Below are 18,872 nucleotides of genomic sequence, written 5' to 3'. Positions count from 1 at the left end.
CACACGTTACCCCTTCCCCACGGACGTAGTTAAGGGTTGGGCTCAGTGTCCCAAGGTGGATCCTCCAGTCTCTAGACTGGCGGCTAGATCCATAGTAGCAGTGGCAGATGGTTCATCGCTCAAGGATGCCACTGACAGGCAAATAGAGCTCCTGATGAAATCCAGTTATGAAGCCATAGGCGCGTCTTTTGCTCCGGCATTCACAGCCGTATGGGCAATCCAAGCTATCTCAGCTTGTCTGTCTGAGATTAATGCAGTCACACGTGCCTCTACTCCGCAGGTGGTGTCTTTAACCTCTCAGGCGTCGGCTTTTTCGTCCTACGCCATGAACGCCGTCCTGGACTCTGCGAGCCGTACAGCGGTAGCATCCGCCAATTCAGTGGCAGTCCGCAGGGCCATGTGGCTACGCGAATGGAAGGCAGACTCTGCTTCCAAGAAGTTCTTAACCGGTTTGCCATTTTCTGGCGACCGTCTGTTTGGCGAGCAATTGGATGAAATCATTAAACAATCCAAGGGAAAGGACTCGTCCTTACCCCAGTCCAAACCAAACAGGCCTCAGCAACGGAAGATACAACCGAGGTTTCGGTCCTTTCGGCCCTCAGCCAGGTCTCAATTCTCCACGTCCAACAGGCCACAGAAGGGCCAGAGGAACTCTGATTCATGGCGGTCTAAGTCACGTCCTAAGAAGACCGCCGGAGGAACCGCCCCCAAGGCGGCCTCCTCATGACTTTCGGCCTCACCAAACCGCATCCTCGGTCGGTGGCAGGCTCTCCCGCTTTTGCGACGCCTGGCTGCCACATGTCCAAGACCGATGGGTGAGAGACATTCTGTCTCACGATTACAGGATAGAGCTCAGCTCTCGTCCTCCGACTCGTTTCTTCAGAACATCTCCGCCCCCCGAACGAGCCGATGCTCTTTTTCAGGCGGTGAGCACTCTGAAGACAGAAGGAGTTGTGATCCCCGTTCCCCTTCAGGAACGTGGTCGCGGTTTTTACTCCAACTTGTTTGTAGTGCCAAAAAAGGACGGATCATTCCGTCCCGTTCTGGACCTCAAACTGCTCAACAGACACGTGAAAACCAGACGGTTCCGGATGGAATCTCTCCGCTCTGTCATCGCCTCGATGTCCCAAGGAGACTTTCTAGCATCAATCGACATCAGGGATGCTTATCTCCACGTGCGGATTGCACCAGAGCATCAGCGCTTCCTGCATTTCGCCATCGGAGACGAACACCTTCAGTTCGTGGCTCTGCCTTTCGGCTTGGCGACAGCCCCACGGGTCTTCACCAAGATCATGGCAACAGTGGTGGCAGTTCTACACTCTCAGGGACACTCGGTGATCCCTTACTTAGATGATCTTCTAGTCAGGGCACCCTCCCGGGTAGCATGCCAACACAGCCTGAATACTGCTCTGGAGACTCTCCAGAGGTTCGGGTGGATCATCAATTTCCCAAAGTCACAATTGACTCCGACCCAATCGCTAACTTACCTCGGGATGGAGTTTCATACTCTCTCAGCAATAGTGAAGCTCCCACTGGACAAACAGCGTTCACTACAGACAGGGGTGCAATCTCTCCTTCAAGACCAGTTACACCCCTTGAGGCGCCTCATGCACTTCCTAGGGAAGATGGTGGCAGCAATGGAGGCAGTTCCATTTGCGCAGTTTCATCTGCGTCCACTCCAATGGGACATTCTCCGCAAATGGGACAGGAGGTCGACGTCCCTCGACAGGAACGTCTCCCTGTCTCGGGCAGCCAAAGTCTCTCTTCAGTGGTGGCTTCTTCCCACTTCTCTGTCGAAAGGAAAATCCTTCCTGCCCCCATCCTGGGCGGTGGTCACGACGGACGCGAGTCTGTCAGGGTGGGGAGCGGTTTTTCTCCACCACAGGGCTCAGGGCACCTGGACTCAGCCAGAGTCCGCCCTTCAGATCAATGTTCTGGAGATAAGGGCAGTGTATCTAGCCCTAAAGGCGTTCCAGCCGTGGCTGGAAGGCAGGCAGATCCGAATTCAGTCGGACAACGCTACGGCGGTGGCGTACATCAATCACCAAGGCGGCACACGCAGTCGTCAGGCCTTCCAAGAAGTTCGGCGGATTCTGCTGTGGGTGGAAGCCACAGCCTGCACCATCTCCGCAGTTCACATCCCGGGCGTAGAAAACTGGGAAGCAGACTTTCTCAGTCGCCAGGGCATGGACGCAGGGGAATGGTCTCTTCACCCGGACGTGTTTCAAGAGATTTGTTGCCGCTGGGGAACGCCGGACGTCGACCTGATGGCGTCCCGGCACAACAACAAGGTCCCGGCATTCATGGCACGGTCTCAAGATCACAGAGCTCTGGCGGCAGATGCATTAGTTCAGGATTGGTCGCAGTTTCGACTGCCTTATGTGTTTCCTCCTCTGGCACTGCTGCCCAGAGTGTTACGCAAAATCAGGTCCGACTGCCGCCGCGCCATCCTCATCGCCCCAGACTGGCCGAGGAGGTCGTGGTACCCGGATCTGTGGCATCTCACGGTGGGTCAGCCGTGGCCACTGCCAGACCGACAAGACTTGCTGTCTCAAGGGCCATTTTTCCATCTGAATTCTGCGGCCCTCAACCTGACTGTGTGGCCATTGAGTCCTGGATCCTAGCGTCTTCAGGGTTATCTCAAGCGGTCATTGCCACAATGAGACAGGCCAGGAAACCAACGTCCGCCAAGATCTACCACAGGACGTGGAGGATCTTCTTATCCTGGTGTTCGTATCAGGGTTTTACTCCCTGGCCGTTTGCTTTGCCCACTTTTTTGTCATTCCTTCAATCCGGAATGGACAAGGGTTTGTCTCTCGGCTCTCTCAAGGGACAAGTATCGGCGCTTTTCGTGTTTTTTCAAAAGCGTCTAGCCAGGCTTCCGCAGGTACGCACGTTCCTGCAGGGAGTTTGCCACATAGTCCCTCCTTACAAGCGTCCGCTAGAACCCTGGGATCTTAACAGAGTGCTAACGGCTCTTCAGAAACCACCCTTCGAGCCGATGAGGGACGTTTCTCTTTCACGTCTTTCGCAGAAGGTGGTCTTCCTAGTGGCAGTCACATCACTTCGGAGAGTGTCTGAGCTAGCAGCGCTGTCATGCAAAGCCCCCTTCCTGGTGTTTCACCAGGATAAGGTGGTTCTGCGTCCGGTCCTGGATTTTCTCCCTAAGGTGGTATCTCCTTTTCATCTCAATCAGGATATCTCCTTACCTTCCTTTTGTCCTAATCCAGTTCACCAATGTGAAAAGGATTTGCACTTGTTAGATCTTGTTAGAGCACTCAGACTCTACATCTCTCGTACGGCGCCCCTGCGCCGTTCTGATGCGCTCTTTGTCCTTGTCGCTGGCCAGCGTAAAGGGTCACAGGCTTCCAAGTCAACCTTGGCTCGGTGGATCAAGGAACCGATTCTTGAAGCCTACCGTTCGTCTGGGCTTCCGGTCCCTTCAGGGCTGAAAGCCCATTCTACCAGAGCCGTGGGTGCGTCCTGGGCATTGCGGCACCAGGCTACGGCTCAGCAGGTGTGTCAGGCGGCTACCTGGTCGAGTCTGCACACTTTCACGAAACACTATCAGGTGCATACCTATGCTTCGGCAGATGCCAGCCTAGGTAGGCGAGTCCTTCAGGCGGCGGTTGCCCACCTGTAGGAAGGGGCCGTTTTACGGCTCTTTTTATTCAAGGTATTCTTTTACCCACCCAGGGACTGCTTTTGGACGTCCCAATTGTCTGGGTCTCCCAATGGAGCGACAAAGAAGAAGGGAATTTTGTTTACTTACCGTAAATTCCTTTTCTTCTAGCTCCTATTGGGAGACCCAGCACCCGCCCCTGTTCCCTTCGGGCTGGTTGTTCTTTTGTGTACACATGTTGTTCATGTTGAATTGTTCTTTGGTTCATGGTTTAGTTCTCCGAACATCCTTCGGATTGAGTTTACCTTAGACCAATTTATAAGTTTCCTCCTTCCTGCTTTGGCACCAAAACTTATGGGCCCGTGATGCACGGGAGGGTGTATAGGCAGAGGGGAGGGGTTACACTTTTTAAAGTGTAATGCTTTGTGTGGCCTCCGGAGGCAGAAGCTATACACCCAATTGTCTGGGTCTCCCAATAGGAGCTAGAAGAAAAGGAATTTACGGTAAGTAAACAAAATTCCCTTCATTTCTCATTATTCTGGAATTTGGCAAATATAAATAATTTTGATTCCTAATTTGATCTAAAACGGGAAAGGTTTATTCTGATTTCAACTGTATGTGTGCCTTGGATTTTATGTAGATACACACAGAGGTTTGTTTGGTTTTGGTTGGTTTTTTTTTTAGGCTCATACAGAGACATTAATTGCAGGCATTATTACATGCCCTATTTTGCAGGGAAACTACCCTTCAGCAAGTACAGTACTTCATGGAAGTACCATGCAGTGTCTTATTATACAGGTCTATACAGACACCTTCTATCACTTAACTATGTGCTTAAACCCTTAAATGGAGTCAGTCAGCCAAAACTGCCAGTATTTAGTATGGACATAGCCTTGTAGGCGATATAACCCCTTATACAGTGGAACCTTGGTTAACGAGAACAATCCGTTCTGGCACTGTGCTTTTTAACCAAAGTACTCGTTCACCGAAGCAAGATTTCTCATAGGAAATCATTACAATGCAGACAATTCGTTCCACAACTTGTTAAATGTCCCACCCTGGTCCTCTATTGTGCCATTACACACACACACACACACACACACACACACACACACACACACACACACACATATTATGCTCACCTTACCTTCCGTTCCATCACCGGCCTCCTGGATCTTGCAGTCCGCCGGTACAGGATGTGTATTGGGTAACCATCGCGATGAGGGAGGATCTTCCGCTGCCAGAGCGCTGACGTCAAAGGCAGGAGCCACTTGCCTCTGATTGGCCAGCGCGCTGCCCTTGAGTAGCGACTGACAGCGGAAGTTCCTCCATCGTCGTTCCTCCTGTAGCGGCGAGCTACAAGAACCATGAGGCCCGCGATGGAACGGAAGGTAAGGTGAGCGTGTGTGTGTGTGTGTGTGTTTGTGCGGACTGCAAGAGCGGGTCAGAGCGCGGTGGATGTACAGTGCGGTGAGTATTTGCTCGTACAGCAAAGCTTGCTCGTAAACTGAGTTACAAATATACAGAAAGCTTTGCTCGTTAAGCGAAATACTCGCTAACTGGGTTACTCGTTAAGCGAGGTTCCACTGTAGCATCTTTAGTGTTGTAATAGCTGGCTTCATTCTGCAGAAATTGAAGTGTAATTATATATGCTAACTTGGTGCTCTGTGCACCCGTGGTGTGGCCAAGAGCCACAGTTCAAGGTTTCCCATCTGGATTTGCATGTTGTCATTTGCTAATGTTGTTTTTTCTTTCCTTTTCTTTTTTTGTCTTGTGCTGCGTGTTAACGTTTTTTGCACCAAATTCATCAAAATGTCACATGCGATTCATGAAAATAATGCAAAATGCGGTTTATCTTTTGTCATTAGCCTGGAATAGTATAAACATTTTATCGGTTTCCATTACATGGAGTCTATAGTCCTTACTGACCACCTATGCATTCTTTCTCCCCCTTGTATTGCACCCTGTTCTGACTGTTTTTTCTTCCTAGCTGTGGAGCTCTGGCCGCCTCTCCCATGTTCCCTTCTACTTTGTAAATGCGCAGTTTCCACGCTTCTCGCCTGAAACTGGCACCATTGTATCTGGAGACACAAGCAGCGCTACTACCATACGTTCACTATTCACAGAGACCTAAACACGGCAGAATGAATTGTGAACTACATCCTACACCGTGGAGGTGGACTTCTTCTATCTGATTTGTCTCTGGTGTCACTGGACACATTATGGGACTGCAGGTCGTCAGCCGCAATCCTGACACTTTCAGCTTGGAAATCTGCACATGGGGCTGCTTTATCCTGACAACATTTTGGATAGTAATCACTCATCCTTGTAGATTATCTGTCGTCTTCTTCAGGAATGAAGCTCATCCCCATCGTCCTCCGCTCTGTTCATGTTTGGATTGTACACTGTTAGAACACCCAGAATATCCTATATTACCATTAAAATTATTTTTTGGGGGGGTGTGGTGTGTTTCTGGTTTTGCGTGTTGCTGTTTTTCAGATGGTAATATGCGTTTATTATGTAAACAAAACCTATAAACTCTCTTAGGAAACTCCCGACAACTTATCTTTTGCCTACAGTGTTCTTAAAAGAGCGGGTGCTGATGTAAAATGCACAAAGGTATTTATGGTTCCCAACTATTCACTGACAACATCATGCAAATAAAGCTTTAAAATATTTCTATTAAATCACTTTATAAGATAATTTTAATGCCTCCTAAATCGCTGTAATTGTGATGCTGAATAGATAGGACTATATGAAGGCTAAGTTCACAATGGGCATCTTTTGCTGCGTTTTTGAGGTCACAAAGATGCATGCATTTCCTATTCCCAGCAAAGTCTATGAGATTTCCATTTTGCTGTCCACACTGGGAATCTTTTGTTGGTGCAGCATGTCAATTCTTTTTGCATTTTTACCGTGTTTTTGAGCCCTCCAGGCAATAGATTTGACTTGAAAAACACGGTAAAAACGCATTTCGTTTTTGTCACAGTGTGTGTTTGGTGCATATTAAGATGGACTCAAGATGCACTGACCAAAAAAGATGCCACGTGTGAACATAGCCTTAGAAAGTGCTATGTGCCACCTACAGTACTTCTTCATTCAGGAAAAAAAAAGTTTTAATTATATGCAAATGAATAGAGAAATATCCACTGGGTGTAGTATAACGTATTTTTCGCTTTATAAGACACACTCTTGTTCCCCCGAAATTTGAGGGAAAGTAGGGGGTGCGTCTTATAATCCGAATATACGGGGGGGGGGGATTTTATATATATATATATAATCTCTATCTCTACTAGAGTCCAGGGGAGGTGGAGGCAGCTCTAGAGCGCTGCTGGGGGTTGGTGAAAGCTGTAGGCTGGCAGCGTCAGATCTCCTGCTCCCGCTCATATAATATGCACTGCCGCTGTCCATCACTGTTGTGCTGGGTTGGGGCAGCGGCGCATATTATATCTGCCTGCGCCCCCTTTAATAGCACATGCCGCCCCCCCTTCCTGTGTTAGATATGACCCCCATGCTGCTGCCCATAGTAAAATAAAAAACTATTTACCTCCTCCAGCGCTGATCTCCCGGTCACCTGCTGCCGCTGTGATCATGCACGCAGAGATGATATCACTCTGCTGTGCCGATCACATGACCGGCACCGAGAACCAGGAAGTGCAGGAGATCAGAAGCACGGAGGGAGACACGAGGGAGGACAGCACTGGAGAAGGTAAAGTGTTTATTTTACTATGTAACACGGGACGTGTGCCATCCATAGGGGGCCATGGGCAGCACAAGAGGAAGTGTGCCATCCATAGGGGGCCATGGGCAGCACAGGGGGACGTGTGCCATCCATATGAGACCTGTGCCAGCCGTAGGGGATATGTGCCATCAATGGGGGACATGTGGCATCACTGGGGGACGTGTGCCAGCACAAGGGGGCTATATTCAAAATAAGGGGGCCAGATACAGATTAAGTGGGCTAATTTTAGCATGGGGGGGCTATGAGGGACATATATCCTTTATGATTTGTTAAATGGACATTGGCATTATAAGACTGACCTCATTTAACATTACAAAAAAAAAATCTCTTTCTTTTTCGCTCCTAATTGGGAGACCCAGACAGTGGGTGTATAGCTACTGCCCTCTGGAGGCCGCACAAAGAACTACACTTAAAAGTGTAAGGCCCCTCCCCTTCTGGCTATACACCCTCCCGTAGGAGTACAGATTCCTCAGTTTTAGCTTTGTGCGCAAGGAGGTCAGACACGCACGCATAGCTCCATTGTTTTTAGTCAGCAGCAGCTGCTGACTATGTCGGATGGAAGAAAAGAGGGCCCATACAGGGCTCCCAGCATGCTCCCTTCTCACCCCACTGTATGTCGGAGGTGTTTGTAAGGTTGAGGTACCCATTGCGGGTACGGCGGCAGGAGCCCACATGCTGATTCCTTCCCCATCCCTTTTTACAGGGCTCTGGGTGAAGTGGGATTTACTGGTCTCCAGGCACTGAGACCGTGCTCCATCTACAGCCCCTGGAGAAGATGCTGGATGGAGCGGAGTACATCAGGGACATGGCCCTGCTTCCTCAAGGTACTCTGTGTCCCCGTGCATTTGGCGCTCACACCACAGCATGCTGGGTGTTGTAGTGCGCCGGGGGACATCAGCGCTACGGCGCTTGTGCCATGGCCTCATTCAGCTTCGCTGAAGCAGGCACACTTATAGGAATCGGTCGCGCCGGCCGCTGGGACTGCGGCGCGGCTGGCACTTGTGGTGCGCCGGGGACTTCAGCGCGGCCCGCGCTTTTACGGCGGCCGCGCTGATAACTCGAGTCCCCGGCTTTTGCGGCCTGCTTCCGTTCGTTCCCGCCCCCAGACCTGCCAGTCAGGAGAGGGGCGGGACGCTGGCCAGTGCATCAGCGCCGAGGGCTGGAGTCGTTTTTACATACTCCAGCCCTCACAATCGGCACAGAGGGGACACTGTTTCCCGCACTTTTGTTTGGGAACTCCCACGGACCGCCCCTCTCCACAGACGCCGGCAGCCATTCCTGCTGACACGCTGAGCTGCAGAGGGGAGCCGGGGAGACCCAGACAAGGAATTCTGCAGCCTCTTACCCGCTATTCAGCGGGCGGTAAGCAGCCCTCAGGGCTCACCCCCTCTTGTGCCAGTAGTATTCTTAGTATTTTGTTTCTACAAATACTTTGTATTGCATAGCGCTGGTCGCCCTTTGGCTATAGACTCTCTCACATTGCAGAGAGCCAGCAGCATGTCGTCCGTAAAACGCAAGGGTGCCAAGGCACAGACATTATATGCTTCCTGCACCGCATGTGGGACTTTTCTACCGGCAGGCTCCACGGACCCCCATTGTGTGCAGTGCTCGGCCCCTGCGGCGCTTGCACAGTCGGGACCTCTGCTGGACGTGACCCAGGGTGTACCACCTGTGAATGCTGTCCAGGTGACAGGAACTGAGTTTGCAGCTTTTGCTGACAGAATGTCTCTCACTATGTCACAAATTCTTGACACATTGCGAGCTAGGCCTGTACTTCAGGCCACGGACACTGTGCAATCATTGCCCCCTGGTCCCCCTCAGCTCCAAGCTCCGGGACGGGCATATACACCTCAGGGTGAAGACTCTGACTCGGACGATGGCCCCGGGCAACCTAAGCGGGCTCGCTATGACGGGCCTTCACATTCATCTCAATGGTCAGGATCCCAGCGAGATGAATCTATGGGTGATGAGGCGGACGTAACTGATCAGGATTCTGATCCTGGGACCGCTCTCAATCTAGATACACCAGATGGTGACGCCATAGTTAATGATCTTATATTTAACATCAATAAGATGTTAAATATTTCCCCACCAGCTCCTCTTGTGGAGGAGTCAGCTTCGCAGCACGAGAGAATCCATTTCAGATACCCTAAGCGTACTTTAAGCACTTTTCTGGACCACGCTGACTTTAGAGACGCAATCCAGAAACCCCACGCTTGTCCTGAAAGGCGTTTTCCTAAACGGCTTAAAGATACACGCTATCCTTTTCCCCCTGAGGTGGTCAAGGGTTGGACCCAGTGTCCAAAAGTGGATCCTCCAATTTCCAGACTTGCAGCTAGATCCTTGGTTGCAGTTGAAGATGGAGCGGCACTTAAAGATGCCACTGACAGGCAGATGGAGCTCTGGCTGAAATCCATCTATGAAGCGATTGGAGCGTCATTAGCGCCTTCTTTTGCAGCCGTATGGGCGCTCCAAGCTATCTCAGCCGGGCTTGCGCGAGTTGACTCCGTCACACGTGCATTTGCCCCGCAGGTAGCACCATTGACCTCGCAAATGGCGGCATTCGCGTCGTACGCGATTAATGCTGTTTTTGACGCTACAAGCCGCACGGCAGTGGCGTCAGCCAACTCCGTTGTTTTGCGTAGGGCCCTGTGGTTGAGACATTGGAAAGCAGATTCTCATTCCAAGAAGTGCTTAACCAATTTGCCTTTTTCTCGTGACCGATTGTTTGGAGAGCGTTTGGATGAAATCATCAAACACTCCAAGGGTAAGGACTCATCCTTACCGCAACAGACAAAACAGACCCCAACAGAGGAAGGGTCAGTCTGGTTATCGGTCCTTTCGAGGACCGGGCAGGTCCCAATTCGCCTCGTCAAAAAAGACTCAAAAAGACCAGAGACGCTCAGATTCTTGGAGGTCTCAGTCACGCCCAAAAAGGACAGCCGGAGGAACCGTTGCCAAGACGGCGTCCTCCTGACTTGCGGTCTCCGATTCCCACACCCGCGGTCGGTGGGAGGCTTTCCCACTTTGGCGACATCTGGCTGTCACACGTCAAAGACCGTTGGGTGAGGGATATTCTGTCTCACGGGTACAGGATAGAGTTCAGTTCTCGTCCGCCAACTCGTTTCTTCAGAACTTCTCCACCACCAGACCGAGCCGATGCTCTGTTGCAGGCGGTGGCCGCTCTAAAGGCGGAAGGAGTGGTGACCTCCGTCCCTCTTCAGGAACAAGGTCACGGTTTTTACTCCAATCTGTTTGTGGTCCCAAAAAAGGACGGATCGTATCGGCCCGTCCTGGATCTAAAGTTGCTCAACAGACACGTAAAAGTCAGGAGGTTCCGGATGGAATCCCTACGCTCCGTCATAGCCTCAATGTCTCAAGGAGATTTTCTAGCATCAATAGATATCAAAGATGCGTATCTCCACGTGCCGATCGCACCAGAGCATCAGCGTTTCCTACGCTTCGTCATACACGACGAACACCTGCAGTTCGTAGCGTTACCTTTCGGTCTGGCAACAGCCCCCCGGGTCTTCACCAAAGTCATGGCAGCAGTAGTAGCTGTTCTGCACTCGCAGGGTCACTCGGTCATCCCGTATCTAGACGACCTGCTTATAAAGGCACCCTCTCAAGAGGCATGCCAACACAGTCTGAAGGTGGCACTAGACACTCTCCAGAGTTTCGGGTGGATTATCAACTTTCCAAAGTCTCATCTAACCCCGACACAATCTCTGACTTATCTTGGCATGGAGTTTCATACTCTCTCAGCGATAGTGAAGCTTCCACTGGACAAGCAGTGCTCGCTACGGACTGGAGTGCAATCTCTCCTTCAGAGCCAGTCGCACTCACTGAGGCGCCTCATGCATTTCCTAGGAAAGATGGTAGCAGCAATGGAGGCAGTCCCGTTCGCGCAGTTTCATCTGCGCCCTCTACAATGGGACATTCTACGATTCAGTCGGACAATTCCACGGCGGTGGCGTACATCAACCACCAAGGGGGAACACGCAGTCGCCAAGCTTTTCAAGAAGTCCAACGGATTTTGACGTGGGTGGAAAGCAGAGCGTCCACCATATCCGCAGTTCACATCCCAGGCGTGGAAAACTGGGAAGCAGACTTTCTCAGTCGCCAGGGCATGGACGCAGGAGAATGGTCCCTTCACCCGGACGTGTTTCAGCAGATCTGTTGCCGCTGGGGGACGCCGGACGTCGATCTGATGGCGTCACGGCACAACAACAAGGTCCCAGTTTTCATGGCACGGTCTCACGATCACCGAGCACTGGCGGCAGACGCCTTGGTTCAGGATTGGTCGCAATTCCGACTCCCCTATGTGTTCCCACCTCTAGCATTGTTACCCAGAGTTCTCCGGAAAATCAGGTCCGACTGCCATCGAGCCATACTCGTCGCTCCAGATTGGCCAAGAAGGTCGTGGTACCCGGATCTGTGGCATCTCACGGTAGGCCAACCGTGGACACTACCAGACCGTCCAGATTTGCTGTCTCAAGGGCCGTTTTTCCATCTGAATTCTGCGGCCCTGAACCTGACTGTGTGGCCATTGAGTCCTGGATCCTAGCGGCCTCAGGTTTATCTCATGAGGTTGTTGCCACAATGAGACAGGCTAGAAAACCATCCTCAGCTAAGATCTATCACAGAACGTGGAAGATATTCTTAGCGTGGTGCTTGGCTCAAGGGTTTTCTCCCTGGCCATTTGCATTGCCAATTTTTCTTTCCTTCCTGCAGTCTGGGTTGGAAAAAGGTTTGTCGCTTAGCTCTCTTAAGGGTCAAGTCTCCGCGCTATCCGTATTCTTTCAGAAGCGCTTGGCACGGCTTTCTAAAGTACGCACGTTTCTCCAAGGAGTTTGTCATATCGTTCCTCCTTACAGACGGCCATTGGAACCCTGGGATCTGAACAAGGTTCTCATTGCTCTCCAGAAGCCGCCTTTCGAGCCTTTGAAAGAGGTTCCCCTTTCTCGGCTTTCACAAAAGGTAGTTTTTCTTGTGGCGGTCACGTCTCTTCGAAGAGTGTCCGAGCTAGCGGCGTTATCTTGCAAATCTCCCTTCCTGGTGTTTCACCAAGACAAGGTAGTACTGCGTCCAATTCCAGAGTTTTCTCCCAAGGTGGTTTCTTCCTTTCATCTCAATCAGGATATCACTTTGCCATCTTTGTGTCCGCATCCAGTTCACCAATTTGAAAAGGGTTTACATCTGTTGGACCTGGTGAGAGCACTCAGGATTTACATTTCTCGCACGGCGGCTCTACGCCGTTCTGATGCGCTCTTTGTCCTAGTCGCTGGTCAGCATAAGGGATCGCAAGCTTCCAAATCCACCCTGGCGCGGTGGATCAAGGAACCAATTCTTCACACATACCGTTCTGCTGGGCTTCCGATTCCATCTGGACTGAAGGCCCATTCTACCAGAGCCGTGGGTGCGTCCTGGGCATTGCGGCATCAGGCTACGGCTCAGCAAGTGTGCCAAGCGGCTACCTGGTCGAGTCTGCACACGTTTACCAAACACTATCAAGTGCATACCTACGCTTCGGCAGATGCCAGCCTAGGTAGACAGGTCCTTCAGGCGGCGGTGGCCCACCTGTAGGAAGAGGCTGTCTGACAGCCCGTTCATGTGGTATCTTTTTACCCACCCAGGGACTGCTTTTGGACGTCCCACTGTCTGGGTCTCCCAATTAGGAGCGAAAAAGAAGAAGGGAATTTTGTTTACTTACCGTAAATTCCTTTTCTTCTAGCTCCAATTGGGAGACCCAGCACCCGCCCTATTTGTTCTTAGGGTTTCGTTTTTTCGGGTGCACATGTTGTTCATGTTGTTTCTTAAGTTCTCCGATCGTGTTATCGGATTGAATTTGTTTTTGAAACTGTTATTGGCTTTCCTCCTTCTTGCTTTGATACTAAAACTGAGGAATCTGTACTCCTACGGGAGGGTGTATAGCCAGAAGGGGAGGGGCCTTACACTTTTAAGTGTAGTTCTTTGTGCGGCCTCCAGAGGGCAGTAGCTATACACCCACTGTCTGGGTCTCCCAATTGGAGCTAGAAGAAAAGGAATTTACGGTAAGTAAACAAAATTCCCTTCTTTCATTCACCATATTTGGGGGTGCGTCTTATAATCAGGTGCGTCTTATAAAGTGAAAAATATGGTAAACATGGACTCGTCTTTTCCTGTACTGCTCCCTGGGATTGAAGTGCCAGACGCTGCATGTCTCATTTACAGCATGTACAGAATAGGCTATAATACCGCCACTCCCGAGAAAATCTCCTATTACATGCTCATCTGTGCCTTTGCGCTTCAGATCGTGGCATCACATCCATCTTGGTAAACTATAAAATCTGAACTGGTGATTGTGCAGAAGGCGTATACACAGGAGACTTCAAACCTGCTGTAGAGAATGCACAGAGCCAATCCATTGGTATTTATGGGGCAAAAAACCAGCTGACACTTTGCCTTCAATGCAAAGGTCTAATAACATTAAGCAAAGGCTGTACGGTTGGGTTTTTTAACATGAAGAATAAAAAAAAGTTTTTTTTAATTATTGGATCAAAGATCTTCATTTCGGCGAGCACATTCCAAAACCATGAATTATCTTTTCCGTCAAGCGTCCTGGTGGAGTTCATCCCCTGCCACAGGGAGGCAAAAACAGTTATTGAGCTTTCACGAGTTGTGCATATACAATGCGCTCTGGTGAGCATGATACCTGGATCTAATATCTTTTTATAAAGGTATCACCCTATGTCTGGGGCGCTCTGTTTCACCAGTTTATCTAAAACCTCATTTTTTTTTTCCTCATATATTCAGGTTTATTAACCTTATTGGATTGACCGACAGCACTGTAGATGTTCAATAATAATAAGTTAATCATCAAAAAAAAGTGCCTAATGATTATGTATAGTTTGTGTTTTAGGCTATGTGCCCACGGGGACATTGTCCTGCGGATATATCCACAAGACATTCCCGCAGGTGCTCCCAGAAATCCGCAACAGAACTTTCTCTGTTTCAATGCTGCGGATATACAGCGGAATGTCGTGCGGGCATTCTGCATTGAGGATACAGTACCATGGCTTCGGCACTGCATCCTCAATGCAGAACAAGTGCTGTAGTGATCGGGGTGCTCATACTTACCTCCATCATGCAGCACCTCGCTTTCCGGCGGCCGGGTCACTGTCAGGCAGCGTCTGGTTCACTGTGCTGGAGGTGGGCGGGCCTGAACTAGCTCCGGCTGTCACATGACCGGAGCTCGTGCAGGCCCCGCCCACCTCTTCCTTCCTGTACCTGGCTGGATCCACCGCACCGCTGCATCGGACGGAGAAAGTGACTCGGGTCTCTATCAAGGCAGGTAAGTATATGCGACCCTGCGGAGAAATCCGCAACAATAATTGACATGCTGCAGATTTTTCCGCACGATTTCCGCTGCGGAAAAATCCGCAGCATGGGCACAGCATTTCCCAAATGCCATAGAAATGGCTGGGGAGTAGCTGTGCTGCAGATTTCTGGAAAATCCGCAGCTTTTCCGCGAGAAATCCGTGGCAAAATACACGCATTTTCCGCAGCGTGGGCACATAGCCTAAATCTTTTAAACCTCTGCTTTTTCTTGGCTTTTTTGTCCAGTGAGTGATCCGATCAGTGACTGATAGCTAGTACTTGTACAATGAAAGCTGTCACCGATAGGACCGTCCACTGGACCGAGAATAATAGAGCAGAGGAGGAAATGATTACAGCCCAGGTTATACTGAACCTTTTCTCACAAAACTATATATCCATCTGCTCTGTGACTTACTGCTCACAGCTTGTATTGTATTGTATGAAACAATATGGATAAAAGAAATCCAGGTTTAATGCTGCGCTAGAAACCACATGAATTCAGGAGTATGTGTTGAAATCCTTTTTCTTTATTTCTGCAGGTCAACGGATTTCAAAGACATATCCGCCTTCCTCATCAGGACAAAAGAACAGTATAGCAACGTCCACAGAACAGGAGTAATATATACCTGGTATATAATATGTATATAATTACCCCTGTTCTGTGGATGTTGCTATACTGTTCTTTTGTCCTGATGAAGAAGACGGCTATGTCTTTGAAACGCGTTGACCTGCAGAAATAAAGAAAAAGGATTTTATCACATACTCCTGGATTCATGTGGTTTCTAGCGCAGCATTAAACCTGGATTTCTTTTATCCATATTGTTTTATCTCTCGCTGACCACATTTTGATATGTGCATCAAGGAGTTGTGCCTGACACAACTTCAAAAGGTGATTGTGCCTTTGGCACCATATTTGCAAAATCCTATACCTGGTAAGACCCTATGTGCGCTTTCTCTTCCACAGACAAATAATTGTATGGTGAGAGATTCCCTTGAAGACTCCTTTCATCCAATCACTATTTCATTGAGATCTAAAAACATTTTCAGTTGCTAAGTATCAAAAATCAATTTAACTTTCTATTATGTGTACTAACAAAATGCCTGGTGATGCCAGAGGTGTTATGTCTACTGAATATTTTTGGTGTGCTCAGCCATGCGCACTGTTGATGTGCGCTCAGTTTATCCCACGTCCACAAGATCACACAGTGCAGCAGACCATGGACATAACACGGTAACTGTCACAATATATGATAGTGAATTGAAAAACATTCTGTTATTACTAGTGTAAAAAGAATTTTGTTTTGTGAACCCAAGCACCCACTGCAGCGGATGCCTCCATATATGAAAATACCTGTGAAAGCCAAATTGTACTTTTTCTTTTAGTCCATTTTATGCAAAAAGGTTTGGGGATAATTTATAGCCTAAAATGAAACTCCTCTTGGGCTCACAGTGCACTGCTCCTCGTAAAATATTAGACTATAGAATCCCTCATCAAGGAACGGTAAATAATGAAATGTGGTTTTTGTTTAACATTAGTACTGAACGATGTAGAAAATACCGCACCTTTCCTATTGCAGTTGTATTTATTTCTCGTAAACAATAACTCCCTGAAATCATTTACTTAGTTCTTACAATTAATGATTTACAACTCTACAGTTAGGTCCAGAAATATTTGGACAGTGACACAAGTTTTGTTATTTTAGCTGTTTACAAAAACATGTTCAGAAATACAATTATATATATATAATATGGGCTGAAAGTGCACACTCCCAGCTGCAATATGAGAGTTTGCACATCCAAATCGGAGAAAGGGTTTAGGAATCATAGCTCTGTAATGCATAGCCTCCTCTTTTTCAAGGGACCAAAAGTAATTGGACAAGGGACTCTAAGGGCTGCAATTAACTCTGAAGGCGTCTCCCTCGTTAACCTGTAATCAATGAAGTAGTTAAAAGGTCTGGGGTTGATTACAGGTGTGTGGTTTTGCATTTGGAAGCTGTTGCTGTGACCAGACAACATGCGGTCTAAGGAACTCTCAATTGAGGTGAAGCAGAACATCCTGAGGCTGAAAAAAAAAGAAAAAATCCATCAGAGAGATAGCAGACATGCTTGGAGTAGCAAAATCAACAGTCGGGTACATTCTGAGAAAAAAGGAATTGACTAGTGAGCTTGGGAACTCAAAAAGGCCTGGGCGTCCACGGATGACAACAGTGATGGATGATCGCTGCATACTTTCTTTGGTGAAGAAGAACCCGTTCACAACATCAACTGAAGTCCAGGACACTCTCAGTGAAGTAGGTGTATCTGTCTCTAAGTCAACAGTAAAGAGAAGACTCCATGAAAGTAAATACAAAGGGTTCACATCTAGATGCAAACCATTCATCAATTCCAAAAATAAACAGGCCAGAGTTAAATTTGCTGAAAAACACCTCATGAAGCCAGCTCAGTTCTGGAAAAGTATTCTATGGACAGATGAGACCAAGATCAACCTGTACCAGAATGATGGGAAGAAAAAAGTTTGGAGAAGAAAGGGAACGGCACATGATCCAAGGCACACCACATCCTCTGTAAAACATGGTGGAGGCAACGTGATGGCATGGGCATGCATGGCTTTCAATGGCACTGGGTCACTTGTGTTTATTGATGACATAACAGCAGACAAGAGTAGCCGGATGAATTCTGAAGTGTACCGGGATATACTTTCAGCCCAGATTCAGCTAAATGCTGCAAAGTTGATCGGACGGCGCTTCATAGTACAGATGGACAATGACCCCAAGCATACAGCCAAAGCTACCCAGGAGTTCATGAGTGCAAAAAAGTGGAACATTCTGCAATGGCCAAGTCAATCACCAGATCTTAACCCAATTGAGCATGCATTTCACTTGCTCAAATCCAGACTTAAGACGCAAAGACCCACAAACAAGCAAGACCTGAAGGCTGCGGCTGTAAAGGCCTGGCAAAGCATTAAGAAGGAGGAAACCCAGCGTTTGGTGATGTCCATGGGTTCCAGACTTAAGGCAGTGATTGCCTCCAAAGGATTCGCAACAAAATATTGAAAATAAAATTTTTTTTTGGGTTTGGTTTATTTGTCCAATTACTTTTGACCTCCTAAAATGTGGAGTGTTTGTAAAGAAATGTGTACAATTCCTACAATTTCTATCAGATATTTTTGTTCAAACCTTCAAATTAAACGTTACAATCTGCACTTGAATTCTGTTGTAGACGTTTCATTTCAAATCCAATGTGGTGGCATGCAGAGCCCAACTCGCGAAAATTGTGTCACTGTCCAAATATTTCTGGACCTAACTGTATATGAATAACCTCTCAGATTTACTCTATCTTGATATTCTGAACCTGAATTTCATATAACCTCTGGCAAAAGTTATGGACTCACCTGGCTCTGAGGATGTTCATTCAGTTGTTTACTTTTAGCAGATCACAGACATGGCACAAACTAAAGTAATTTCAAATGGCAACTTTCTGGCTTTAAGAAACACAAAAAAAAAAAATCATGAAAACATAATGTGCTACCCAGTAACGGTTACTTTTCAAGACCAAACGGGAAAAAATTATTGAATCACCCTGTAAATTTCCATCCCCAAAACTAGCACCTGCATCAAATAAGATCTGCTCGTTAGTCTTCATCTAAAAAGGAGTGATCTCACCTTGGAGAGCTGTTGCACCAAGTGGACTGACATGAATCATGGCTCCAACATGAGAGATGTCAAATGAAACAAAGGAGAGGATTATCAAACTCTTAAGAGTGTAAATCATCACGCAATGTTGCAAAAGATGTTGGTTGTTCAGTCAGCTATGTCTAAAATCTGGACCAAATACAAACAACATGGGAAGGTTGCTAAAGGCAAACATACTGGTAGACCAAGGAAGACATCAAAGCGTCAAGACAGGAAACTTAAAGCAATATGTCTCCAAAACAGGAAATGCACAACAAAACAAATGAGGAATGAATGGTAGGTAACTGGAGTCAATGTCTGTGACCGAACTAAGAAATCGCCTAACGGAAATGGGATTTACATAGAGAAAAGCTAAACAATAAAAAGATGACAGCCTGAAAAGAACATGTAAGTTTCCACAGTCATTGATGATATGGGGCTGCATGTCAGGTAAAGGCAATGGGGAGATGGCTGTCAT

The 18,872-nt window shown here is 48.2% G+C and overlaps 1 protein-coding gene across 1 annotated transcript in view; it reads left to right on the top strand.

Annotated features, from left to right (window-relative positions):
• AAAS (aladin WD repeat nucleoporin) overlaps window positions 1-6,080 on the top strand; it is a 104,884-nt gene extending 98,804 nt beyond the window's left edge. Inside the window, exon 17 of the mRNA XM_075334535.1 lies at window positions 5,613-6,080. Coding sequence (XP_075190650.1) covers window positions 5,613-5,756 — 144 coding nt within the window. The 3' untranslated portion in view covers window positions 5,757-6,080. The remainder of the gene's footprint in view (window positions 1-5,612) is intronic.
• The last annotated feature ends 12,792 nt before the right edge of the window (window positions 6,081-18,872 follow it).

This window comes from Anomaloglossus baeobatrachus, chromosome 2, assembly GCF_048569485.1.
Source record: "Anomaloglossus baeobatrachus isolate aAnoBae1 chromosome 2, aAnoBae1.hap1, whole genome shotgun sequence".
In the NCBI taxonomy this organism is placed as follows: Eukaryota; Metazoa; Chordata; class Amphibia; order Anura; family Aromobatidae; genus Anomaloglossus; species Anomaloglossus baeobatrachus.
The sequence above is the reverse complement of the archived record's forward strand: the minus strand, read 5'-3'. Positions and strand labels throughout refer to the sequence as shown.